Below are 26,702 nucleotides of genomic sequence, written 5' to 3' on the forward strand. Positions count from 1 at the left end.
TTTGAGTGTTCATACAAAGACAATAACTCCTATCTAAAATAATAATAAATGGTACCCACTTTACGACAAACTGAAAGCCAAATAACTTCTAGAAGGGATGGGGCTCATCCCTGTCTCTTGCCAGTGCCAGGTTACAGACTCATTCACTTCTTACTGACACAGAGTGGGACCTAACTTTCCCTGCCTAGAAGTCCATCATCATCGTCATGGTTTAGCCCCTTCAAGGAAGATGGGCACTCAACCTTTGCACAATGTTCCAGCTGCAATGTGCCCCTGAGAAAAGATGTTAGGTTTACAATGAATAGAAAATAACATGAAGAAAACTAAATGGTCAGACTGATGCAGACGTACATGCATGTTATGTTTACGCTCCTTTTAAGGCCAGTTAAGCATGTAAAATCCCACTAGAAGAGATTACTAACATCCTTCTTTGCTTAAGTATCTTAACTGTGGCTTTTAGGATGCATTTTTGAATGTAACTTAAGTGTTGCTCTACACAGATCATTCTATACCATTTTCAAATACAATTTTCAAATACAATGTATGCACATTTATTTCTTCGAATATCAAAATTTGCCCAGCACCTAACTTAAAACTGGGTAAAATGGGAACTTAATTTCACATAACACACAGATTCTAGTCTTGTATTAGTTCAAGACAATCCCATGCAAGACCTGGAAAGATGTGGGTTCAACCCCTCAAGTTACCAAAGAGTAAGTGTCGTGGTTCAGCCCCAGTTGGCAACTAAACACCATACAGCCGCTCGCTCACTCCCCCCACCCCTCTGGGATGGGGGAGAGAATTGGAAGGGCAAAAGGAAAAAAAAACCCAAACTTGTGGCTTGAGGTAAGAACAGTTGAATAATTAAAATTAAATAATAATGATAATAATTATGATTATTATAATAATAACAATAACTATAATATAATAAAAAGGAAAATGGAAAAAGGGGAAAAAATCAGAAACAGTACAACCGCTCACCACCCGCCAACCGACGCTGCCTGTCCCCAAGCCGCGATTGCTGCCTCCCTCCCCCAGCCAGCTCCTCCCAGTTAACATACTGGGCATGACATTACATCATGTGGAATATCCCTTTGGCCAGTTTGAATCCGTTGTCTTAGCTGTGCCCCATCCCCTCCCGGCTTCTTGTGCACCTGGCAGAGCATGGGAAGCTGGAAAAGTCCTTGACTAGCACAAGCACTACCCAGCAACAACTAAAACATTGGTGTGTTATCAACATTGTTTTCATACTAAGTCCAAAGCACAGCACTGTGCCAGCTGCAGTGAAGAAAATTAACTCTGTCCCAGCCAAAACCATGATAGTAAGGTACTCAAAAATCAACATAGCAAATAGAGGAGGGTATATACACTGAACTGCAATTATCTTTGCTTTAGTCTCTCTGGGAAATCATCCAGAATCATCTGGGAATAATCTAAAGTGCTATTTAAGCAGAAGTCTGGATCCAAACTTCAGTAGGACAATTCAGGTATACTTAGGTAACTGCAGGCACCTACAGCACCTCACATTTATATGAAATCTTTTGCAGCCCCTGGAACTCTGCTTCTGGATATGCCCAGTAGCATCTTGGCCTTTGCAAAGCCGCATGCCTTCATATCTACTCCCTATACGTTCTCAAATACTAAAGGCCATGCTTAAGAGTGAGAGTACTAACTCTTTAGATGTTGCAGCCTTGCCTGTCTCAATGGCCCTTTGTTGAATGTCACACCTCACCCCGAAGCCTTAGGGGTGAGTGGAGAAATGATACTGTTTTCACTACATTAGCTGCATTATTATGTGAACACTTACAGTAACTGAGTATTTACAATTGATCTGTTTGACTAGAGAAATACAGTCACTTCCAGTGGTGTCTGGTTTGCATACATTTTTAAAATGATAGTGTTTATAGATATAAACACACTACACATATAAATAGTAGCTAGCTTTCCTGTACCTTACTGTAACATAACTGTAACTTAAGATTACAGTAAAGCAGTATCATCTGTAATTTAATTAATATGTTAAAGCATATATCAAAATTACATCTTTATTGCTGGATCAAAAGAAAATGCCATTTCCAAAAGTTTTGTTCACTATATTGTATGCAATGGGCTGTGACATGAAGGATGAACCTACCTTGTAAAGTGTTGAAAATGGTAAAGAGGTAAGTAAATACCTCATTTACTGTGAAGAAAGCAAATCCCCAAGTAATTCCCAACAAGAATGTGAGGCCAGCGACACTCCTAAGGTCTTGAATACTGGTTTTCCTTTGAGCACCAAGTTGTTTTTTCTTTTTGATACGACAGAGCTGGATCAGCACAACAATGAACATGCTGATATTGATCAGGAATACCACACAGAAGTATCCCACAGCAGTAATATAGAAGACAATGGTATTTTTAATCCAGCAGCTAGAACACAAGAACAGTCTGTCAACCATTATCAGAAACAGAAATTAAGTAAAATAAATATGAGATAAAGGTGTAGTTTGTTGCACATGCAAGCCTTTTTTGCCTCCTTAGTAAAAAGTATTTTTTTGGCCAAAAGGTAAGAGCTTTCATATGGGCAATAACCACAAAACACATGACATACCTTAGAGCTATACCATCTCAAAGCTCTCCCATTGCTTCCTTCCCTTCCCCACCTTTACTTTAAAGAAAACCAATTTTGTAGGACCTCCCTCCCGCCCACCCTCAAAAAAGTGCCTCTCTTTAACTCACAATTCATCAGGTCTGCTTACTGAAACCCTTCCAGTCGTTATAAGTCCATAATTATCTGGTGATACTGCCAACACAATGGACACAACTACTGCCGGCAACCCTAAAGAATTATGAGCAAACACATAAGTCAAAATAACGACAAAGACAGTATTATGATGACTTGAAATTATATTTTTTCTGTGAAATCTACAACCTGTTTCTGAAATTTGTCTGTTGTATTACGTTGACTACTCGTCATCTGAAAGAATCTAAAAAATGGAGCATTCAAACTGCTCAGGAGCATAACTTGCAAAGAAACAACAGTTCTCCATAGCTAGCTCCAAACCTTTCTGAGTAAGTCAACAAATACCATCACTCCTCAAACTATTTAAAACATCAAACACAGGATACCCAATTTCCTTTCTTGCAGCTCTTTAAGAAAACAGTTCTATTGGTTTTAGTGCCTTCACTCATGTTTACTCAAGTGGCCAGAGGGGATAATCAGGTCCAGAATCTCTTCGTCCTTTAACCAGTTAGATCTGTTCTGCTGCTTTTTATTAGCAACAGTGCTATCCCAGAAATGGAATATATATACTTATTGGCATTTATTTTCAAAACAGAACTGACACCATCCATCTGGGAAATGGAAATGGAAGTATGCATATTCAAAACTGGTTCTGTTGTACAAGGAGAATTCATTATCAATTTGCATTGCAGTAGCCTTAGTTCTGCAGTTAGGGGGGAGTCCTCTACCTCGGAAAGGTGGAATATATAGGATCAGGTTTACTAATAATGCATACCTGGTCACTGCAAGGTCATAACATTTAATGACTGCTTCATTTTCATTTCTGAACTGTGTCACATTCACTGAAATACTCGATAAGAGGATTTATCTATTTAGCTTTCAAAACAAACAAACAAAGAAACAAACCCAGTAAAAAATACATACCCCAACCAACAATGCAAAATTTAAGAATGTACTTCCGTACATAGGTATTAAAGACCTTCACAAGGGCCAGATACATGTGGAAAGCTTCTAGGCCCATCCAGGTGAAGGAAACCAAGAGGAAATAGTGAAGAAATACTCCAACTGCAATGCATAGGCCTCGTGTATCATACAGTGCAATCCATGAGTCCAGGAGGAAAACTAAATTGAGAAGGAGTAATGCAGCACACAGCTGAATAAGGATTTTGGAGGGGTAGTCTCTCCTGATTTTCCTAAAAAAGCAAATTAGTGAGATTACATCAGTTGTCCATAGATCCCTGGTTTACTTCCTCTCTTGTAGTCCTTAGTGCACAAATGCCAAGAAAAAAATATATATTCTCATCCATATATAATGCTTCATATATTGCATTTATACATGGAGAGAGTAATTGACAAAAGATTTACAAATTAATGGTCTGTATGAATAAAGTTTGTTATAATAAGGTTACATAAATGCAAACAATAACTTGGATTCTTACAGTTTAGTACCATGATTTTTTTTTTATATTGTATGTTGGCCGCCTCCTTGTTACAGTACTTCCAAAAACCAAAGTGTGATCATTCTTTATTGCTAAACTAGACTAGGCTTGTGACTGGGCTTCTAAAACTGTAATAGAGACAAGTAAGTCCTTGGTGACAGGATAATGAGAGAATAAATGTGAGCCAAATAACTTTGAGGAGGATTTCCAAAACACAGCATGGAGAATTCAATAGTTATGGCTCAAATAAGAAAATGTTCCAACAAAAAAACAAAGAATACAAATGCATTTAAAAATGCTATCATTCTGCACTGCTCTCTGTATTTGTATCTTAAACACGTTTCTTCACACTTCTATTACGATAATCCATTTTTAAATATTTAAGAGTGATACTTCTTCACTTCGTACTGCATAAAGCCTCACGATTAATTCACTTGTCTGCAAGATTGACAGTCCTGAAGACTGATCAACACCTTCCTGACAAACTGGACAAATTTGTGCATTATTAACAAACACGGAATCTGTAACTATTGGAAAAGACTTTGTAGTGAAGACTACAAGCAATCACAATTGAAGAATAATGGTAGCTTAGTTGAACGGGTACTTACTCAAAGGCTATGTAGGTCACAAGAGTAATAGAAAGAAAAATTGCAGAGAGGCCACAGCCTATATAGGATATAAAAGTCAGTACCAATTCTTGTGTGGGACTCAAAGGAGTATTTCCATACAAGTTCTAAAATGGAAACAGAAGTTAATTTCAGATAACATGTTTATTATATGGAAAAAGATCAAAAAAACGCAAAAGGTACCTTTCCCTCTGTGGTTAAATAAAAAAAAAAAAAGGAACCAGTTCTTTTCATAATGGATCTTATAAAAGGTTAACAGAAAAACAGAAAAGCCAGTCTAGTCCTGTAAGGAGCAGGCAGTTGGACTCGATGACCCCTATGGGTCCCTTCCAACTGCAGATATTCTGTGAATCTAATTGTGAAATTTTATTTGTTAAAAACCTGTTATAATTTTATTTATCCTGATATTTATTTCCTATAATATAACAACAGCCTAAATGTAAAAGCTGCAGTTTAAAAAGCAATTAAGGAATTTTTTACTTCAATGGGCCCCCAATTTTATGGCTATATGTACTAACACTAAAGTGAATAGGACGTGAGTAGTATTTTATAGGTGGTATGTGCTTACTGAATCCTCATTTGCTTAAGACAACACATGCTTAAATGTTTTCTTGAATTAGGGTAAGGTTGCATAATTTTTTATACAATTACCATCAAAACTGCAAAGCTTGTGAGGTGGTTGCATGAACAGACTGTTTCATTTACTCTACTTTCTTTAACTATGCAACCTTCATATGACCAGCCTCCATGTCCACCTGTTAAAGAAAACAGCTTTGTTACTCGTAAAAGCCTTTATTTATATTAACATGAGTTAACATAGCTAAAACAGGATGATGTCTTGGGTGATACCAAGTACTTACCATTTTTGCTGAAGTCCCAAAAAACACATCTGACTGTTGAATTATCCTGTTTGGAAGGTTAAAAAAAAAACCAAAAAACAAAAAACACACCAAGGATCTTTTACTAAACTATGAGTTTATGATCAAGTAATTTATGGATTTTCTACAAAATGCAGGCAAGAATAAATACTGTATACAGCAAATATACCTGTTTTACATGAACACAAATGAATTCAGGTGCATAGAATGATTTAATATTGCAATGTGCATAAGAGAGAGCTCTCATGCTTATGCTAAGGTTCTGTTCTGCTAGATCATTATGAATGTTGTTTCACTGTCTTCCCAGACTACAGAAATCTTGGGATTTCTCATCCTTCCTGATTTTTTAAATATCAAGAAAATGACCACACAGGAAAGGAAAACTCTTTCATTTGCAAACATTTGATCACTTTATATTACTAGAATGTTAAAGGTTTTAATATAGATTTCACACACACACACGAAAATCCTAAAAATAATAGCAGTAATACACTGTACTGCTATGAATACTAATACTTATCCAGTTCTATCTCAAAACTCAGGATTATATCAATCCAAGCAAAGACTACACTAAGCCAGCTCTAGCGAAAATCTTCAGGTACATTAGTGGAATCCCTACATTTTTCAGTTTATAATATTTTAGTATTTTAAACCTTTTAAGATATCGGATAGAAGATTTTAATCCTTGATGCTCATTTAGGAAAAAGATGCTGCATATGAGCCCTAATACTTCCAGATGACACAATCCTGTGTTCCAGTTTAAGGAAAAACATTCCCCATAAGTAAAAGGACTTATATTGCTTTCTGGCAATACAGCACCTACAAATGTCATGATTACAGCATCTCTGTAGCAACCCTCATTGTCATGCTTTCATCTAAGAGTTTTTATTCTTTGAAGAATAAAACAGAAGGGTCAGTAGGAAAGATAAAACTGTATGGATAAGTGATAGAGAAAAATTACCTGAAACCATCTGAGAACAAAAAATGACACCAGTGATAAATAAGCAAAGATGAGTGATTTTTCAAGTCCAGATGGAGATCACTAGTAAAGCAGAACTAACTGATTGGTATTCTTAGCACAGTATTTCTTCTACAACTCCAACAGAGGCAACAAAATCATACTTTAAGTCTGCCAAAGTGTAAATCATACCTGATTAGGTTTAATATTCTGTAAAGTGACAGTAACATTTGTCTTTAAGTTGCCAATTGTGAGGTTAGCAACGCTTGATGATATAACATTGCTGATTAAAGATACATTCTTCAAGGATGGATCCTGGAATGACAAAAAATAATCAGATTTTAAAATCCTAAAGAAAACATCAATAGAGAAGTACCCGCAAGCTCAGTTATTATGCAGAGTGAGCACTACACAAAAGCAATTACTTTTTAAATCAGGAAGTTCTGAAATGTGTTTGTGGGGAAAAAAGTCCACTCATATTTTATTTTGTTCTAGGCTTGAGTTTAAAACCCTTGTGAACAGAGGATCAAAAAGATACCTGGAACAGGGTGGTCTTTTTAAAGAAGTTGAATATAATTCTAGAAGCCAAGTACAACTCTTCAGGCGGCAAATTTGTCAGCAGTGATGAAGGAAGTGTAATTGATCCGAGATTATTTAAATCATGAATTGCATTAGTGCCTAGAGAGATCTGAAAGATAAATGCAAGGATTATGCTTCATTTCAGTCACTAAAGAAAAATTTAAAATTATGACTTATTTTCCATTTAGAACTTTAAAATACATATCTGTGTAATCCCTATCAGGAACTCACTGATGCTTTCTCATTCCTCTCCTGTTCCAATCAATGAATAAAGAGCATCTGCAGGCCTGAAAAGGATGCAACTCATTTCAGGTCTGCCTACCATTGAAAACACTCTGGCTTTACCCATTCCCTTACAGGGCAGAACACCTCACTGTGGTGGATAATACTGATTTGAAAAAGGTGAAGAGCAACGACCTACTTAGGTCAGAAGATTAACATTTCACAGCATGGAAGCGTGCACAGGCAAAGAATTTTTATACCCCCTATGAAGTATGTCAGAATTCAGAAAAACTGTAAATAGCCATTATTTGTCAATAGGTTTTTAAGTACATAGGTTAAGCAGGACCTAAGAACATAAACCCTAACTTTTTGATCAAAAATGACAAAAATAAACTGGATAAGCTACAATTCAGATATCTCAAGAGCTTAGTGATCTAGCATTATAAATAAAGAGATCTGAACTTTCAACCAGTTTTCTGTGCTGTACTTATGGGACAGAGAGCTTTGTCTAGTACAAAATCTCTAACATTTTCTTGTCACACATCAGTCACTTTACATACAAATATCATAATCTCAGAGTTCCTGAGAGACATGAAACATCAGTAGAACTGAAGAAAGAAATTATCTATATATTCAAGGAATGGTTGTAATAGGAATTACAGTGTGAGCTTTCCACAGTGCCCTAACAAGATGGCTTAACTCTTCTTTTTAGACCAGTGGTCTCCAAACAGTTTTGGTCATGCACCCCCTACAAATTTTTTGAGCATGCTCCCCAAAATATATCTAAGTTATATGCACTAATATATTATGCATATTAAAAACATACACAAAACCAGAAATTTTAAAAGGATGAGATAAAGATTAAACATGATATATTTTTTAAATTTATTAATAATATAAAAAAATATTTTCTTCCCACACCCCAATGGACTGTCGTGTGCACAACCTGGGGTACTCACATCTCACTTTGGAGATCGCTAGTTTAGACAGCTACCAAAGAAAACCCAAATCAATTTCACAAAAGCATTCCTATTGCTCTGATTTGAACTAGATGATACTCGTTGAAAATTCTCTGCATTTCATTGCCAGTAACATGGGATTTCCAGAAAATAATTACTCAGCAAATATCTGTTTTTCAGCACTACCACCTCCTAGTCACCTCACCTTCAAGCACTGCATATTGCTAAAAAAAGAAAAGAACTCAAATACTAACATTTTATAACATTTTCAATATCATAGAACAGTCCCGGTACTACTTATGGCTCATGCTGGATTAAGCTATTTCCTTCTCTGAGAGGGAAGAATGTGCCAAAATTGTCCAGAACTTTCCACCTCTCCCTGCTTAAGCCTGCAAGGCTGGTATTGTCCAATTATTTCCCCAACCAGGAGGAAGGTTTTGAGTGAGACAAAGTGGATCCAAACTTTCTAAGCACTTCTTTCTTAGCAAGACCAACTAGTCATGAGTGAAAAAATGTATGATAATCATTATCCAAGCAACATAATAGCTATTTCTTTGGAGCCCTCTGCAATTAATATCCTTCTAATAGATGAAGCCATCTGGCAACACTCCTTGACAAATTTCAGCACTGTCAGAGCGGGCAATTAAGTGACTCATGAGTCAGGGTTTTTGAGGCAAGGTTATTTCCCCAAGCACTCTGTCCATTCCAGTGTTCTGGCTGTACCCTCTCTAACAGCTTATTAGTCAAATGCTAGTTTCTGCTAAGTCTGTTGCTTATTTACACCATAATAGAAAATGAAAGGAAAACTTATGGGCAGCATCAAAAACAAAGTCTTTTCACTGAAACTAACATGAACAAAAGGTCCTGAAATTGTGACGTAAACACAGAAAAAACTCATGTTACATATAAATATAAAAACATAAATACTTAAAAATAAATGTTTGAGAATTTGTAAGTATTTAGAATTATCAGTGTTTAACCTGGAGATCAGCTGAGTCCTGGACAGCAAAAGCCATTTGGTTGGAGCGGATGCTGTTGGTTTTGACAACTGCCAGAGCCAAGGAAGGGGAGGCAAAATCAGCAGACGCTGTTGAGAACTTCAGTTTTAAGCCAATATAATCCACCAGTTTTATAATTCTGTTAAGAAAAAAACGTACTTAGTATTACCAAGCACATACACCCAAAATTCTCAGGCAAGCTGTGGCTATGAGGCAGCAATCCAAGTGTAGTGTAAAATACAGCTGACTCTGCATACTTATTGTGGCATCAACGCACACAAAAAATAATACACAGTTTTCCATGGAATTATGTTACAGTAGAGCTGGTAACACCAGGATGATACTCCTTCCATTTTGTATAAGTACATTAAAGAACAAGAAGTATTCTTTTTGGTTATGATTAGGAAAAAATAAAACTTGCTGAAGCCAATTTACCAAGACAATCAATACAACACACCTTTAATCTATTGCCAGAATGACCTACCTGTTAGAAATTCGGGGTGGTAATGGTTGAGAAGCAGTCAGGACTTTGCTAACCTCACTAACCATCCTTTCTACATCTTTTTGCTCCACTTTTCCGGCTGCTAAATCATTTTCTATTTTGGACACGATTTGCTCAGCTGTGGTGATATTAATGGTGGCATATACAGAAGTTGTGTATGTGGTAGCTGATAGTATCTTTCCTGTGACAGAAGAAAAGTTGTGCATTTATTTAAACACTGTGTTCAACAAATGAACTAAGCTTTAAGACAGAGAAAAATTATATGTTTCTCTTTACCAACAAACCTTATCACTACTTTTAAGGTCTCTCAACATTTTATGTGAGACAGAATCCCTATTTCTCTCTATCAGATACTTTGCAGGTAGCAATACTTTAAATCTTATGAAAACATAAATCAAGGTTTCAAATGGCCAGCATTAATTCCACTTTTTATTGATTATGAAGATCCTCACATCAGACCATTAGTCATGATAAATAATCTATTATTTTGGATTTTTAGCCACTGGATGCCTAAAAGTAGAATAAAATCAATCTAAGATCAACAATTTGTACAGTCTTCACAGGAAAACACTAACAATATTCCTCATCAATAACAATATTTTAAGGAAGGTCCAACATTGATTTGCAGTATTTTAAATGCTAGCTTAGTAAAAAAGATAGCTACCTGCCTCTGTGACTGAATTTATTCTGCCAAGTGTACCTGTTGGGAACTTAGCACAGTACCCATCTACCACAGTTACCGACCAATTTGTAGGGTGAGGCATCGCTCATCATGGCCAAAGGCATCAGAATGTGTTTCAAAATAAATATACACCTCATGAGAGTTTTCTCAGGCTTTTCACAGTAATTGGAAGGTCACAGGTCAGATATATAATCTTGTTTGATGAAGTTTAAAAGCAAATTCAGTATATGGCATTCAAATTATTTTACTTGTCATATTTACCTGTGCTCCCATTAGGCAGGCTACCATGGCCATCAGCAGTAGAATGAGAATGAGAAGCTGAGACAGAATGGTTGAAAGGACTAACCGTAGGTGTCAATGTTATTGTGAAAGGAGTAAGGGGAAGAATAGGTGCTGTAGTAACATTTTTGTTACTAGAAGTGGGTTGGGTGGGATCTGTAGCAGGATGAATTTGTGCAACAGATTTGGTGGTAGTCTCAAAGGGGGGGATTGCTATTGGAGGTTTTGGGGGAAGCTTCGAAGAGGAAACTGCAGAATGTTTAGTGAAACCTATAGAAGGAGAAATTATCGTAATAGGCTTGCTAAGATACGCAGCATCAGATTTAATTGAGAAAGCAGCATTAGTGACAGATTTTGTTGTAGGGGTGGAAGTAGTGACAGATTTATTAGAAGCTATGGAAGGAAAAGTTGACATAGTAGGTTGAGCAAGAGACTCAGAAGAGGAAAGTGCAGTGATAACACTGGTGGAATACACAGGCGTTTCAGTAGGAGATGTGGTAGAAGTTTCAGAGGGAGGATTTGTAGTGGGAGATGTGGAGAGAGTTCCAGTAAAAGGAATTTCAGTGATGGGTGGGATCAGTGGTCTAATTGTGAGGCTTTGTTTGGTAGAAAGCATAGTGGGGGAAATAAAAGTATTAGGTTTGGGGGAAGTCTTTTTAGGGAGAGAAGGAGAACGAGGGAAAGGAATCCATATAAAATGAGGCGGCGCTTTTATAGTACTGTAAAAAAATGCACAGAAATGCATGTTAGGTTTAACATTGTTTATATTTTAAAGAAAATTAATTATAATAGAGAAATATATATGAATGACATGGACATACTACTAATAATGTATATTTTAAAATCAATCAGATTGGATGTTTCATGCTCTATTAACAAATATGAATTTCATAACATTTTGAGGGTTCTTACATTCTATTTTGCTGCAGTTGTTAACTAGCAAGTCCATAAATACTACTACTGCCTTTGCTGCCTATTCTGGAGATGACCTAATGCTGAGTGCAGAAGCTATCTGCATCATGGAGAGGAAAAAAGCCCAAACCCAAACCCAAAGCCAAACCCAAAGCCAAAATAGGAAGGGGAAGGGGGAGGGGGAGGAGGAAGGGGGAGGGGGAGGAGGAGGGGGGAGGGGGAGGAGGAAGGGGGGAGGGGGAGGAGGAAGGGGGAGGGAGCTCTATAGGAAAATGCCTGTCAGGTTGTTCTTGTGGAGTCCTTCCTAGCTGTTACACTGCAGCATAGAAGTTGACTCTATTAATGCATTAGGAAATTTAGGAAATAAGCAAATCAAATGTTATGTTTATACTTACTACATTTGTAATTCTTCAGCAGTCAAGGAACAATACTTCAGTGATGAACAGCAGCACCGTTCTGAAATTACAAGCATTAACCCAGTTTATCCTGAAGCATAAAAATTGCTAAACCCCTAAGTAGTATTAATCAAATAATCGTGTTTTATGTTTTTTTTTTAAACAATAGTGCATATTGCATAATTGGTTTTGGTTTTTTTTCTGAAATGACATTTGCAAAGCAGATCTTGAATTTGACCAGTCAGAATACTGCAATACCCCCAGATTTTTGCTCAATGCTTGACAAGTACAAATTTATCTTTTTGTTATTGTAAAAAAAACAAAATGCAAAGCTACATCTTTTGAAACAAAGTGAGAAATGGTATGTGTCACCACTCCCTACTGTCACAGTAGCACTAAGAAAGTTTGGCTACTTTATAAACTTTTCAATTCAGATCACCATTTCAGTAACACATTTATGTTCTCAAGTAGTTGTATACCTAATCTTTTCGAAGTCTGCTTTATTAATGTTGTCAGTAATTTTATACTGAAGTTTTTTTAAACAAATGTCTATCTTTCCCCTCCCCACCCAAAATCAGAAGGCTGCATTTTGATGTACTTATATCATTCATTAAAAATTGTTTTTATCCAGAAGTAACAATCTTTTCTTCTAGCTACTTGGAGGTCACCTGTAAAGATATGAAATGTAATCTGCAAGGGTAATTGTGATGAGACTGTGTGTAAAGCATAACTTACCAACTTGGCTTTTTTCTGCCTTGTCTGTTAAACTGCTTATATTCTCTCTCTCAGCCAGCTTCATTATGAAACTGCAGCGTATACTATTACAAGAAGAAAAAGCTTTAGACTCAAGAAACAGATCTGCCTCATCTTCACAATGCACAAAACTAATATTAAATGCTCCATGAAAGCACATTAGCACAAAAGCTAAGTGTGAAAGTATATTTTTCCTAGGCTCTTTCAGATTTGGGGATGTTTTTAATGCACACAGAACACTTCCAGGATAAAAAGAAGAGTAATACATCAGTTTGTGGCAGCTTATTATCTCTTTTCTCTACAGACACTGTTGATTATTAAATAGGGTCCTCCTTAATTAATGTTAGCCATTAAAGAGTTGATAATTTTGTGAAAATAATAATGTATTCTCCACTGTTACTGTAAAGAAACTCCAGAGAGGAACTACCAAGTGTCCTAGGTGGCTACGTCAATGTCCATGAAATCTCCATCACCTGGGGAAAGGCAGTATCCTCTCTCTTGACTTGAGAGAACTTAAGTGACTCACTTAAACATGCAACTACACATTTACGATCATGGTTCAATGATGTGAAACCCTGCCTAAACTAGCAAACCTACAGTAAGAATTCTTCACGTTCAGCAAACTCAAACACACAGGTGAAGTGAAAAGGCAACACATAAAAGATGAAGTGAAGCTTCCTTCCAGCTAACAAGAATGAAAGAGTACCCTACCTACTGCCAGTATATGACATGAAGGTGTGATCTGAGTTTCTGTCTATTACTATTTGAGTGTTTTGGACTTTTCTTTCATTCTAACCCAGAAAGATAAACCCTCAAATTCAAGTATTTGGGGAAATGAAGTTCCACATTTTGTTTTAGAATCTAGTGTTTCCAAGCTGATCAGTTTAAAGGACCAGCATTTTAGTGGTGAGTAGCAATTAAACTGACAGACATTATCTACATTTCAGGGTTTCCAGGATCACCTCTCTGGAGCAGCCTTGCCATTCTGATACCCCCATGGCTTCCAAACTCTGAAGTGGCTATCTTCTTAGGCTTCTCCTACACCAAGGATGGCTGGTTTCCCAAGCTGAAGAACAGCAACTTGGGATGCCTGAAGCAATTCCCTCATAAAGATTGCATTGTATTCACAAGCTCTGGAAGTTTGGTGGTCCCAAATCCCATAGCCTTAAATGCTTAAGTGACTGTGTGACTCAGCTAATACAAAGATGCAGAAGGAATATGGCAGGCAAGACTGTTCTTCACCAGAAGTTTAATGAAAGCAATACAGTTATGTTAAAAAAACCCCAAACACTAATGCTAGGAGAAAAACAGGACCAGAATTTGTCAGCCTACATACATTTCTCCAGCCTGTTTCTCAAACTTAACTTCCTAGAAAGTTTGTTTTTTCTTCTGATACATAGCCATTCATACTTGATATATCACAAGACAATATAAGAGCTTTTAAATATATGAGCATTTAAATAATTAACAACAAACCTCTGGTTTTCTGCACTGCATTCCATAACAGAGGACTGTAATGACAAGTAAAAACGGAAAAAAAATGTTTTGTCAGGAGAAAACAGGACTTATACTTAGATAATGACATTATCAGAAATAATTTGAAAAAATGTTTTCCAAACAGTAGCAACAGTTAGTAATCTTACCTCACTTATTGCTTGCAAGGTTTTGTTGAACTCTGAAATTCTTTAAAATAAAAAGTTACCATTATGGGGGATTTTTACTTATATTCCTAAAGACAATTACAACAATATAATGAAAAGAACAAGCAATTACTGGGGGGGTGGGGGCGGTGGGGGACGGGGACCAAAACACCATTTTTCCAGTTGATAAGTGTTTCTTAAAATCATACCAGTTCTAATATTGTAAAACCACTTTTCAAGGGGTTAAACATTTTAAAAGTTGCCTTTCATTAGTCACTCCACAAACTAAGTTTAAACCTCTGTCATCACACGTTTTAAGATCAACCCACTTTTTAAAAAACTTATTTAAAAGAGCAAAAGATAAATCATAATGTTGCCTTTTGGCAAACCATCATTTGGAACAGAATTCTAAATTTATACTCAAAGCCACAAAAATAGAATGAGTAAGAAATATGGATTTCTTCTACAAACAAAACCTGTTGGCCAATTACGTCTTTTTGATTTTCAGAATAAATTTTGGGAATAGCAGTAAATATTCACTCATTCAAACCTCTCCTTATAAAGACTGTGAAAGAAGAAACTAGACCAAAATAAAAACATAGATATAACACCAAGAAGACATATTTAAAGACATGCAGCTATGGAAGTTCTTATAGTAATTTCCTAAAAGACAGACCAAATCCCTGAAATAATAAAAACCATCTATTCATTAAGAGCAGCAGTCAGACTGGCATTCTCAACAATCCACAGCTCATGTCCTCAGGTGGTATATTTTTTTTTTACCATGATTACTACCATTATTGCTGTTATTAAAATCATCAGCATATAAACAACAAGGCCTTTGGGCCTTGCTGAGTCCCAAGGAAACTAAAGGACCTAAAAGGAAATCAGCAAATGTACCATTTCTTAAAACAAACTCCAGTGGTACATAAAACAAAACTAAGACCATTCTAAGCAATATGAACTTTACATTAAAGAACAATAACTTATAATTCCTGAAATTTTTAATTTATAAAGTGCAGGAATAATGCAAAGTGAAGAGTCCGCTAACCACATGGAAGGTCTCACTTCATCTGTTTCAAATATAACAAAGATTTCAATCCTTATTCAAAATCACTTACGTCAGTTCTTGTGGGGTAGATGCTGGAATTGCAACTAATTTTGTAACATGATCGCTGATGGTTATGTTATTAATCTGTTAGAAACAAAGATTCCACGGCTAAGTAAAACCATTAAAGTTTAGCCTTAAAAGAAATTTAAGTTCATTTCACACATTTTAACAGTCTGAAATTCCAAAGATAAGAAGCATTTTCTCATGACTACACTTCAACAAATATTTATCATGACATTCTTGTCATAACTTATGGAAGTAATTGGCTCACTGAATAACAGGATCTAATTTGTGAAAGACATGGGCAAGAGGATAGTGACCTCACCATATCTCATTTTGGAAAAAGAGGAATTTGGCTTAGTTTGCTGCAAAGACAGCTTAGACAAGACACTGAACAAACTTTCTAACTGTACATGCAGCATTGGGACAAGCTCCATAATAGACTAAGCAACAGGCAAAGGTGAAAGGCATTTAGAAATGATCTAAATATGTACATTCTAGGGTTAGGGCCAGGGCATACACTAAGGTTTATCTAAAGGCCCTTTATAGGTCGCATTCTTATGTTCTTCTGGTTGCCACCGTTACCAGTTAATTTTACATTTCATGCAAGCCACAAGCACCGTGATGAAAACATCATCTGACATATATGGTATTAACATTACCTAAGAAATATTCTGCTAAAATGTAAAAGTTTCGAGAGACAGGAAACCTGTTTTTCTAATAGGTGTAGGCATAACATTAGTACACTAGGATGGTTTCAGTAGGCATTATCACCACTGAAATGCAACACAATGCAGAGGTGGCTTTATCCAGGGGCCCCTCCCCTACCCAGACTCAATGCTGCATGTGCACCTGTGCAGTAGAGCTCTGCGGTGATTTTGTTGACTACTCTCATGCTTGCAGACTGGTATGTGAAATCTCAGACTGAGTGCAGAGAGGGATGTGTAGGAGAAAGATACAAGGTCCTTTTTTTTTTTCTCCCTTCAGTCTTCCATCTATAACAACCAAGCATTCTCATCCTCATAGTATTATCTCGATACTGAATAATCAATATAGTCTTTGCTTTGCATGGTATTGTTGTCTTAAACCTTTGTTGTGTTCCATAAGTGGACACACTCATGTCACATTGGCCTATTGCAAAATTAATAAGTGATTAACCACATGCCAAAAAGCATAGAATGATACCCTATTTATGAGAGTCACAACATGAATTATTCCCAAGATGCAATCCAGCTTAATTTATGGCCACACTGTTGCCATCTAATGATGCTCGCCTTCTAAAGGAAAGTGCCTAAATTAACCTCCAAAGGAAGATCCTGTATGCCTAAATGGCATTCCTCTTAATTAGGCAGTTCCTCTCTCCAGATTTCCCAGGGCTTTCCCCTCCTTTCAGTGGCTATATAGAGGATACAGGCCCCTTCTGTAGGAAGTTTACTCAGCTGGAATTCTGAAATTTAGCAAAGCAGCTGTTCAAGAAAAGGAAGGTAGACTCATCCATGCAAATATTAACTTGTACTGCAAACTGTATTTGAAATAAAATAAAACTACAAAAACCACAATAAGAATCATGTTGGGGTATCAGTATTCTAAGTGTAGACAAAGAAACCCATTTTAACCTTCCTTACAATAAAGTTTTAAAAGAAAGAACACTTACTAGTTCTACATTTAGTGACGTGTTACTTTCTTCACTTGCCTGAAGATTTACCTTGCCCACATAGAACACTAAAATCAAAAGACAAAAAATTTATGAAAAATCAATGCTAAACACCATGATGTAAAATTATTTGAGAATTTAAAAATTCACTGCCTTGTGTTACAATAGAAGAGAAACAAGAACACTGACACTAGCTTTTCTGATCATTCACTACTTTTGCAATTGTTCTTCCATCTCTTCACTTACTATTTCCACAAATGAACTAGTCCAATAGCTTCATTTTCTTCTGTATATTTATTTCTGCTGGCTGTCTCTAAATACCTTCTAGGGTATTTGGGGTTTTTTTTCCCCAAAACAGGAAAACAGCACTGTACATTACTACTAATACAACTCTAACTCCCCCAACAAGAATAAAATGTGTGGGTAAAGGCAAAATGATACTCTGAAAATTATTCCCTTGGGGATTAAAGAACTTTCAGGACACCGTATTCAGAGCATCATTCAACAGTCCTTCAGAGCTGGTATGAAGCCCATTTTGGAGACAAAAAGGAACTTCTACGACACTTCCTGCAGCCACACATTCAGTGCAGGTTATAGAGAAAGACCCGTACAGGAATACATACATTACATCACCCAAATCATCTAGCAGTTTACTGTGTCAACCAGGAGGGAAACTTTAGGGGGGGTGTGGGTGATAGGGTGAGGTGTGTGTGTGGAGCAGATACTTATTCTGCTGCTTTCTAATCTATAAAGTACTCAGCATATGGCTACTTGGCAGAACTGACTTAATTTTCTTAAGTATTTATCATAGTAGCCATTTATCAAAGTGTTGATACATGTTGCTGCCTTCCAAAACAAAATCTCTTTACTACATTTTTGTTAACACACATAAAGGGTACATAATTTTCCGTTATTTGCCTGTTGTGTCACATTACACTTTTAAAATATATGCAGGCTTTTACAATAATTCTCCTAAACACTATTTCAGCTTCTATTCCTAATACAGTTAGGCTCAATATGACAGACTTTAGCATCTACCATAGCATAGTTTGCTTTTTCTCAGGTTTGTAATTCTTACGTGCATCTGTGTATCCTTTGATAATAAACCAAAGACCAAAAATGCAATAGACTAAACATTACTTTTAAATAAAAAAACCCACAGTTTTTACAAGTTATACAAAATCTCTCTAAATTCACAAGAAAATTTATTGCAGAGCTAGCTTTTACATAGCAATTAAAAGTTGCCTCATTGCTCAAAATAGAAAATAGCTGGACATGTGTTTTTATAAGAAAAAAAGGAACAAGAAAACCACTAACCTGAAAAATTACAGACAGGTGTTACATTGCATAAAATGGTTTCTCCCGCTACAGTGGTTTCTTTTGGGGAAAAAAAATAGTAAGTAAAAAAGTTGAACTTAAACCCAGTACTGACAAACACATATTTACAATAATTTCAATGTTTTAAATGTAAGGTCTTTACGTTTTAGAAATACATCACATACTGTCTAGGCTTCACTTCTCTAGGGCACTTACCATGACATTTTCCAAGGCTTAGTATTCAGAGTGTAACATGCTGGGTTTGATTAATTAATTTTGCATAATTTTCTGTAACAGTTTCCACAGAAGACCTACATGCAAGTGGTCTATTTTTTTTTAATCCAAATAAAACAGAAATCAGCGTATCATAACTAAGCCCTTCAAATATCACAGTCAAGTAGCATCTGCTTCTGAGGATTCAGCTACAGCTACTTACAATAGCAAGACACTAAAACTGTTGTGATAGAATTCAGACTATGATGATAGCAAATGCTTACACTCACTCCTCTAGTAGAGCATGTCTTTAGTTAGTTACAGCAAGCTTTTGGCTACTCCCATATTTTTAATACTACCTACACTGCAAAGAAATAACATTGGTCCCAAATTAAGGGTCCTGTAAACAGATCGCTCTTTTTTTTATAAAATCAAAATAAAGGAGAAGAAAGATATTTTCATCCAAGAAAAAACTCCTACACTTGTTCATAAAAACAATGGGGCAGCACAACTTTCCTTACTTAAGCAGATAGATTGACCTCCATTAATGGAAAAACAAATGCTGTTTGCTCTGCTGTTATCATTAGCTAATTACCAAATGAGATGGGAATTTTTAAATTTTTTAACTTTTTTTGTGATACAGAAAAATTTGCCTGTTGTAGCTTGATGCTTCATCAATTTTATTACCATCAACAAACAGCCATCAGAGGGTGTGGATTGTGAGCTGGTGGCAATATTAAAATTATTAGAAAAAAAAGTTTTTTCAGACAGCAATTTAGGTTCAAATAAATTTGCCTTCCCTTTCATGTTGGCAGTTGTCAGTGAAATAATTATGAAAACCATATCAGCGTTTTTTAAAAAAATACTTAAATAAAACGTTCATAAATAACTGAATTTGTCAAAATTATTAACTACATAAAGAACAACGCTACTTATAAAAACCCAACACAAAATCCAGGAGCGACACAATAATAAAGATTAACATCAACCTCTTTTTCTTTACAGAGCACCCATTCGTGTGCCACTTAGTCTTGCTTAGGAACTCTGCAAGCCACTAAAATGCACAAAATAGATAAGCAGTGTAGAGAGTAAAAGACTGATCAAAGATCACTAGTGCTTCCAGCCCCAGAAGATCATCAGACAACATAGCTGCAAACCTCCTGCAGCTCACATTCACACAGTCAAATTGTACTAGCCAGTATTTCTCCAAGCCAATTCTTCTACCACTTGCACTAATTCAGTGCAAATACATTCTAATTGGTCTACCAGGCTTCTACATGGATAATAAAAAAATTAAACACAGCCTACTCCTATAGACTGGACCTGTCCTGAGAACATCATGACTGGATTCCGGCGGCTTCAATCTACTAAAAAGCATGAGGATTTTTTTTTTTTTTTAAGTAAACATGATCCCTGAGATTGTGTTTCCTACATCTTTGTGGTAACCTGCTGCTCTGACTTACAAAATAACCGAACTCCTTTGTATGCGGCCACCTAGGCAAGCATTGCAGAATTAGACCTTCTACCAGACTGGAGATCAATGTGAAGTAAGGCAGACTGCTAATATGGCACAGTGTAATACTGAAAAAAAAAGATCCTATTAAACATTTTTGGGAGAAGACTTCCTGAACTCACACACACTTAAACAAAAAATCAGTGGTGATATATGATTCCTACCTGGTGTTGAGGTGAAGTAATAATCAGTGATGGTAAGAGTTTCTGTTAAAAAAAATATTTAAATTAAGTTTTCACATTTTAACTCCAAAAGCCTACAAAATACGTGTCACAAAAATTAGTTTTTACTTTAGACTCTGTGATTCCCAGAAGTGTAAACACATCACCATTTATAAGGGAATTAAGTTACTTTCAGCATGGAAAACGAAAAAGCAGCATTTAGAGTGAGATCCATCCAATGAATTGTTTATGTCCCCATATGAGCCAGTTACTCTAGGCTCCCTCTTATTCAGTGGAGAAAGTGGTGCTTTTAAGGTGTGATTCCCATTTAACCTATTCATCACGGGCATGTCAGCATAAGATGAATCATGTTGTAAAAATGTGCCTTTCTCTCCATTGTCTATGAAGAATAGCATGATGTCTAGCTCATATACAGACATGTAGGATTCTGTACTGATATGGGATGAACCTACTCCCTGTTTTCAAATGAAAACATCAGGGAAAAAAAAAGGTAGCAAGTTATTCTGATTGAGTCTTTACTGATCCTACTTGGTAGCTCATTGCAAGAATGTGTCTTTAGAGAATGGGGTGTACATTTTAGTTCTGTAAAATACTTTAAATAGTATCAGAAAGTGTAGAACGCGTTCTATCTATAGATATACCAAAACCCTACATACTTGCCAAAAATAAATATGCCCAGTTTGGGCTTTGATAATATTCTGAATATTATCAAAGTAATATTCTGAATAAAAAGAAAGGTTAACAGCTCAGTGTCAGTTAAATGTGCTTCAAAACCCTACCCATGCAGACTTAAAATACAGACTGGAGATAAATATAAATTTTAAGATCATATCAGAAAAGAATTTAGACAAAACAAATCCCACTTATTAAAAAAAAAGGCAAACTTTCATGAACGCAAACATCTCCCTTCAGACCTTACTCTCTTCATGCTGATTCTCACCTGCAGTTTGTGTAGACTCCTCTGAAGTCATATCTGAAGGAGAGAAATTAATAACAGTAAAAACAATAAAAATAAATAAAAATTTTAAAATCTACAAAAATTTAAATCTAACTAAATCTAAATAAGAGAAACTTTAATAAAATCTTGCCTGAAGAATTAATAGGATAGGTGATAAAAGTAACAATAGAAGATTCTGGAAAAAAGAAGAGAGGAGTAAAAACTGTATTAATACAATATGTTATTTCTATGAATTTTGGAGAAAAAAGATCAAGCATGCAAAACTTCAAACAGGAACTGAATATTATTTATCTAAGTTCCATTTTAAGAGCAACTGCAGTGCCTCTTAAGAAGGTTCATGTCATTTCAATAGAAATATTTGAAATGATGTTCACATTATTTTAAAAATCTGAGTATCTGAATACAAACACCTGGTAACCGTGTTCCATCAGATAAGTTCTTTTTACTGGTTTCACTCTTTTAGAAGATGCAGATTAATTTGGCATATCCAACAGCAATAACTGCTTAGCCCCAAGGACCTTTTTCTGCACAAGCTTACAACACTCATAAGCAGAGATGACAAACTGGGTTTGGCAAACAGTCTCTCAAAATAAGCTATTTTTGCCAGTAACCATATATAAATACAATAGAGTGAGGATGCAAATTTTTTTTCAGCTACAGCAAAAGAAAATAAAAAAGAAAAGTACATTAAGACAACAGAAGAAAATTATAGATTGCTCAGGAAGGATGTGCTTATTAAGCATATTTTAGGTGTCAGCGCACGAATACTAAGTAGTTAGAGGACCGCTTTATATCACTCCAATATAACAACTTGGTGACTTTTTTAAAATGGGCCAGAACAGCTTCATAACTGAAGAACATTATGCTTTCCAAACTTCTTTACTAAAAACATCACTGTCATTAGTAGAAGCAATATCTTAAGTACAATAAAGAAAAGTCGGTGGCTTTGCATAAAGATAGTCGTGTATCAAGAAAAAAAAAAGCAATCTACTTTGTTACCTGGAGAGGGGAAAGGGAGCTTTTCTTTCTGATTTATTTATTTCAATTAGACTAGCCATTTTGACTCTTTTAAAAAGTACCTTCATAATTCCATACTCAGAGTAAAAGCTAAGCATATTTGGTTCTCAGGTAACAATCCTGAAGACAACCTATTTTCTAAGGCAATTAACAAGCAGCCAAAATAAGAGGAATCAGAGAAAAAACTAAGTGCTGACTTCATCTGTGTTATTTGGCTTGGTGTAAACTACAACTAATATTGAACTGGCTGCAGTTGTTAAAAGATGAAACATTCCCAGAGAAAGATTGTTTTATTCTGCAAAAAAACAAAAGCGTATGTTTGTGTCTCTTTTCTCCAGAGAATTATGTCAATACACATTAAGCAAGAAAGCAGCTGGCTTTCACACAGCTACTTCTGCGTCTACATTCTTCACTTTTTAAAAATGCTTTCATAGATGATATGCATCACCTCTGGTCCCAGAAGTTATTAGTCTCATGCATGTGTGTGCGTGCACACATGCAAGAGTGTGGTATACCACACTGCATCAAACGACATACACACACCTGCTAGGTTGGGAGATGTAAGGGAGCTCCCTCACTACAGTGTTCCTCCTCTCCCATCTCTGCAAACTGTTCACTGTTTAAGTTACTGGACAAAAGGCTCCGATCAAGCAACTTGCGCCTACTTCATCGCCAAGCATCACTGCCACAAACCATGAGTCATCCTATAAGGTAAGCTATTTCATTATGAAGCAGAATGAAGAAATTAATTTTCTCTTCAAAAAATAAAAAACGAAAACACTAAATGTTGGAGGTAATTTACATTACAACTTTTCTGCATTACCTCAGATAAAAGCAGATTTATCTAAGAGGAAATAACAAACATTGCAGTAACCAGAAAAATCCTGATTTTCTTACCAGAAATGGTTGTTGCAGGTGATTCTCCTGAATTTGCAGGTTTTGTTTCAGACCAAAAAAAAAAAAAAAGAGAGGAAAAAAAAAGGACCATAATGAAGTTTCAGACACATACATAACCATCCTCAGCAGCCTTTCCTTATATTATCAAGTTTACTACATTCACCAGAAGAGGGCAACACCTGCTAATCAGAAGAGCACTTACTTCCAGATTGTCAAAAAAGGCAGATGTAACAATCTCTGATAAAAGATTACAATTTTTATGAATTCGGATAGAATTCAACTGAAGACAATTTCTTTTCAACAAATAATGGAAAGTTTGCATTGTATAAAGTTAAGAGAGCAAAGATCATTGACCCAAGATACGTGCCACCCTAGCCTGAAAGCCACATATCCACCCTGAGTGTCTTGCTAATTCTGGGAATGGGAATCAAGCATACATAACAAGATGTCTGTAGTTGGGTATGAAGAACTCTTCTCAGACTTTGTATGATAACACTGAGACTTGCCATTTAAAATTTATCCCATACATATCTGTTCTCTTTTCTATCCTGCAAAAAGCAGCATTACAAAGAACTAATTCATTTCAAGTTTGAACCTCTGATCTTGATAGGAGCCAGCCAACTATTTATATAGCAAACACTAGCCACTAAATCTTTGATGTTGTTACAGTCAGTATTTTGATCAAAATAAATTAGGGAATTTGATATCTGGTTCACACAGCAATTCAAGGTTGGCCCTTTCATTCAGTAAGTGGTTTTTGACATGGACAAGTCAAGTCACAGATATGACAGAAATATAATCTACAGAACAGTTGGCTGCAAATATGAAACACTACTTAAAAAATATACTTAAGGTATTTCAACATTTCTCAAAACTCAGAAGTCATCCTATAATGTCACTTCCAATGCACTAATTATACTGTAAAGCCTTTCCTACTGTTGTAGAGGAGTTAGGCCAGATACCAAAAGTTTCTGTAGAAACCCAAATTTTCTTGGTTAAACATACTAAATAAGGAGTTTATGAAATGCTAGCCACTCACGTGATTCCTTGCTCAAACTATTTACTTGCTTTACTGAAAACTAGTAATAGCTTCTTTCCAAAGGATAAACGTAAATATAATTTCTGCAATTAAAGGAGAATCGGAGTCATCTCAGTGACCTTATTTTCATTTTCTCTGGAAAATAACTGATCCTATTTGCACCATGCAATATGCTAATAAGCAACAAGAATGGATAATTAATTTGCAAATATTTACATATTCCTAACTATCGCCATGAATTAAAAAGTAACAGCAGCAGCAATCTTCCTACGCACTTTCTAAAATACAAGAACAGCAGGGAAAAAATTACACAGAATCCCCCATATACCTGTTATCTGTTTTCTGCCAGGCAACATAGCAGCAGTTTCACCTACAAAGGAAGAATATTTTTTAGGAGCAGAAGCTTTAATACGTATTTGTACACATGCATATATACACACACTTTTTTAAACACAACCATTTTAGACGTGCTACTCACCTCAGTTCAAGATGGTTTGCAAGACTACTTTGCATCCATTGAGAAATGTGTGTCAAGTCTTCTTGAAAGCTGGAAATTGAACTCCTTGAGTTCAATTTTTCACTCAGTTTATCACTTATATACTTATGGAAGACACAGACTAGGCTGTGAGCTTTCCCACTGCCCTTCCATGGCCAATGCCTTCAGAAACCCTTTCAGCACATTTGCTTGAGTGAAGATGAAGTAGGATAAATAGCAGCAACCAAAAATGTAATGGGTACACACGACTGTGCTTTCACTGAGCTATTTTTGCAAAAATGTGGACAAGAAATGCTGATGAATTATTCAAGAAGTGAAATTTTATTAATACAAAGAGAAACAGAAAAATTAAACTAAAAAAAGCAGGGGGCAGGAGAATTGGGTAAGATAGGGATGCTTTATTCCATACATATTTACAGATTATATGAGATGTACTTTGAGAATACATCTACATCATGATGTGCATATACATCATGTAGATGCTCACTCGCCCAACAGCTGCATCACCAAAGAACATCTAAACAATGAGCAGATAGATCAGGCTGCCAGAAATTAAGCTGATCGGGTGGACCTGGACTGGGAATGAAAAGGTGAGCTATTTCTAGCTCAACAGGCCCATGAAACGTGTCCCTAGGGGCACCTAGGGAGAGATGCAACATACAGATAGGCCGTTGATCAAGGTGTGGATCTGACAATTGAAACTATTGCACAGGCTACCCATGAATGTGAAACATGCGCCGTAATCCAGTGAGCCAAGTAACTAAAGTGTCCCTGGAATAGATGATGGTGGCTGGGCTATCAATACAAGGAGGCCTAGCAGATCGATTACATCTGACCACTGCTGTGAACCTGCCACCAAAGCAAGTGCCATGTGCTTCCCGTGGTAGAGGCAACTAGCAGGTAGCTAGAAATGTACCCTGCAGCCTATATCACCACCCAAATCATTAATCTGGACCTTGAATAACAAGTGGCAACACAGCATGATGTACAGTTAAGGCACTGTCACCTACTTCAGCACCCTTGATAGCTGAGACCCTGGCTGTTGGGGCAAGGAGGAAGAGATATCCCCTTCAAGTCACTGAACCTGGTGGGACAATCTAGCCATAGCCAAGATGCAGGCCCACAGGGCTGTGGAGGAAGAGAGATTTTCTTTGAATTGCTGGAGCTGCTACAACAGTTTCTCCACAGTTAGTGCCCTGATATATAGCCAGTCCATTATCACCAAGGTGTTGGCATATTCCGCTGATGCGTAGTGTACTAACCTCTGCCACATTGCCCACGTGCAATGGACATCATCCATCCAGACCTTTGGGGACCTAGCTGTTGTCTAGGGTGCTGTAGACCACCTCCACCACTGCTAATTCCCTCAAATACTGGACACCTCCTTTCTTCCATCATTGGCGGTCCACTTGCATCAGTAGTCCTCAAGACCATCCTCAGACTATGAATCCAGTGATCCAAGTTCAAATCTCTGGGGGACTTCCAGTAAAACAGGAAAGTGCTCTAAGGCAGCAGATTCCTGGGTAGCAAGGTGTGCAGGAGAATTTGGGCAGGTGCCTAGAGCAGTCTTCACCTTTGATGGCCTGGGAGTTTACACCTGAACAGGCACGGAATCCTATTGAATTGGCAGACCACTTGAAGGAAGGATGTCTTGCTTGCACTGAAAACAGACAGAGACTTTTGGCGCTGTGCTGGGGCCTGGCCTATGCCTACCTGGCGTGTGTCCAGCACGCTGAAAGGAGCAAGAGGGTCTCTGGATCT

General features: G+C 36.6%; 1 protein-coding gene across 1 annotated transcript in view; it reads right to left on the reverse strand.

The window, feature by feature from the left end:
- The window catches only part of ADGRG2 (adhesion G protein-coupled receptor G2), a 63,535-nt gene that overhangs the window by 8,545 nt on the left and 28,288 nt on the right, over window positions 1-26,702 (reverse strand). The window contains exons 4-25 of the mRNA XM_075096532.1: window positions 24,774-24,815; window positions 23,407-23,445; window positions 21,475-21,507; window positions 20,517-20,558; window positions 18,627-18,686; window positions 17,310-17,377; window positions 15,666-15,739; window positions 14,548-14,587; window positions 14,381-14,415; window positions 12,887-12,969; window positions 12,152-12,212; window positions 10,827-11,563; window positions 9,866-10,064; window positions 9,364-9,520; window positions 7,162-7,311; window positions 6,816-6,938; window positions 5,648-5,693; window positions 5,439-5,542; window positions 4,770-4,894; window positions 3,647-3,915; window positions 2,719-2,818; window positions 2,135-2,409 (exon numbers count right to left, since the gene is read on the reverse strand). Coding sequence (XP_074952633.1) covers window positions 2,135-2,409; window positions 2,719-2,818; window positions 3,647-3,915; window positions 4,770-4,894; window positions 5,439-5,542; window positions 5,648-5,693; window positions 6,816-6,938; window positions 7,162-7,311; window positions 9,364-9,520; window positions 9,866-10,064; window positions 10,827-11,563; window positions 12,152-12,212; window positions 12,887-12,969; window positions 14,381-14,415; window positions 14,548-14,587; window positions 15,666-15,739; window positions 17,310-17,377; window positions 18,627-18,686; window positions 20,517-20,558; window positions 21,475-21,507; window positions 23,407-23,445; window positions 24,774-24,815 — 2,862 coding nt within the window. The remainder of the gene's footprint in view (window positions 1-2,134; window positions 2,410-2,718; window positions 2,819-3,646; window positions 3,916-4,769; window positions 4,895-5,438; window positions 5,543-5,647; window positions 5,694-6,815; window positions 6,939-7,161; window positions 7,312-9,363; window positions 9,521-9,865; window positions 10,065-10,826; window positions 11,564-12,151; window positions 12,213-12,886; window positions 12,970-14,380; window positions 14,416-14,547; window positions 14,588-15,665; window positions 15,740-17,309; window positions 17,378-18,626; window positions 18,687-20,516; window positions 20,559-21,474; window positions 21,508-23,406; window positions 23,446-24,773; window positions 24,816-26,702) is intronic.

This window comes from Phalacrocorax aristotelis, chromosome 1 (genome assembly GCF_949628215.1).
Source record: "Phalacrocorax aristotelis chromosome 1, bGulAri2.1, whole genome shotgun sequence".
NCBI lineage: Eukaryota > Metazoa > Chordata > Aves > Suliformes > Phalacrocoracidae > Phalacrocorax > Phalacrocorax aristotelis.